General features: G+C 63.5%; 1 protein-coding gene across 1 annotated transcript; it reads left to right on the top strand.

Moving 5' to 3' along the window:
* Positions 1 to 61: 61 nt before the first annotated feature.
* Positions 62 to 307, top strand: TSC22D3 (TSC22 domain family, member 3; the record flags this gene model as incomplete). Its single annotated transcript, XM_008948760.1, has 1 exon — positions 62 to 307. A coding segment is annotated over one exon (246 nt), but the record flags the coding sequence as incomplete, so codon positions are not given.
* Between the last annotated feature and the right edge of the window lie 856 nt (positions 308 to 1,163).

The following is a 1,163-nucleotide window of genomic DNA, read 5'->3' as shown; positions in this document are numbered from 1 at the left end:
GTTGGAGCAACCCCCACGGCGTAACTCTGGAGTGATCGGTCTCTTCCACGGACTTTTGCAGGATCTCGTGAAAAATCACCTGATGTACGCAGTGCGGGAGGAGGTGGAGGTCCTGAAAGAGCAAATTAAAGAACTGTTGGAGAAGAATTCCCAGCTGGAGCGTGAAAACAGCCTCCTGAAGAACCTGGCCAGCCCCGAGCAGCTGGAGAAGTTCCAGTCCCGGCTCCCAGCAGAGGTCCTGTGCCCCGAGGAGCAGAGCCCCGGGGCAGCTGCCCCGGCCCAGCACTCCGGGGGCTCTGCGGTGTAAGGTGGCTCTGTCCTCGGGGTGGGCAGAGCCACAGAACTCTTTCTACTTAATCTCCTGCAAAATCGTTTCCACCTTCATCTCGCACGAAGGACTGCCAGAGCCCGGCGCTGAGCCGTGCCCCCCGGGCGAGCCTGGCCAGCCAGCAGAGCCAGGGGCCGTCTCCTGCAGGATGCTCTTCTGTGAGGGAGACGCGGGCAGCTGACGCCTCCCCATCCAACCGCCCGCCGTGTGCCAGGAGGAAACCCGTGGCCTGCCTGACCCAGGCCCTGCCGAGACCTGGGTGACCGCGACACCCTGGCAGCGCCGGGCGGCCTTTGGCACCTCCCTGGCAATCCACGGTTGAAAGGAGCACGCCGAGTCCCGTGCCTTTGCTGCACTGCGCGGGGGGGTCTCTGGCAAAGCCTGACGTTGGAGGAAGACTGTCGTTAGTGAGCGCTGCAGACGTGTCCCGCTGAGCGGCCAGGAGCATGCTGGCACCCGCGCCCGACTGGGAGCAGCACCGGCGGTGGCAGTTGTGGCGTAGTGCATGGCTGTACGCACATCAGTGTGGGGATTACAAGGCAAAACAGCTTGGTTTGTTAGTCTGGGCATCTTCTGTAGCTGTATCTATGTATAAACACAGGAGGCCGTGGGTGCCCTGCCGTGGGCCGGCCGTGCCCAGCTCTGTACAGCTCGGGGATGTGAGGCGAGGCCGGATCGGCGAGCGGCGGTAACGGGGTGGCTGGTGCTGCGAGCAGCACGAAGGAGGGGACAGATTTGCCCCTCTCTGGCATCACAGTGATGGAGCCGTGCAGCAGCACGGGGAGGATCTGGACCGAATCCTGGGCAGAGCCACAACAGGGGCTGTGCTCCAGCC

The sequence above is a fragment of the Merops nubicus genome, unplaced genomic scaffold, assembly GCF_000691845.1.
Source record: "Merops nubicus isolate BGI_N331 unplaced genomic scaffold, ASM69184v1 scaffold35171, whole genome shotgun sequence".
NCBI lineage: Eukaryota > Metazoa > Chordata > Aves > Coraciiformes > Meropidae > Merops > Merops nubicus.
This window is presented reverse-complemented; position numbering and strand designations above follow the sequence as displayed.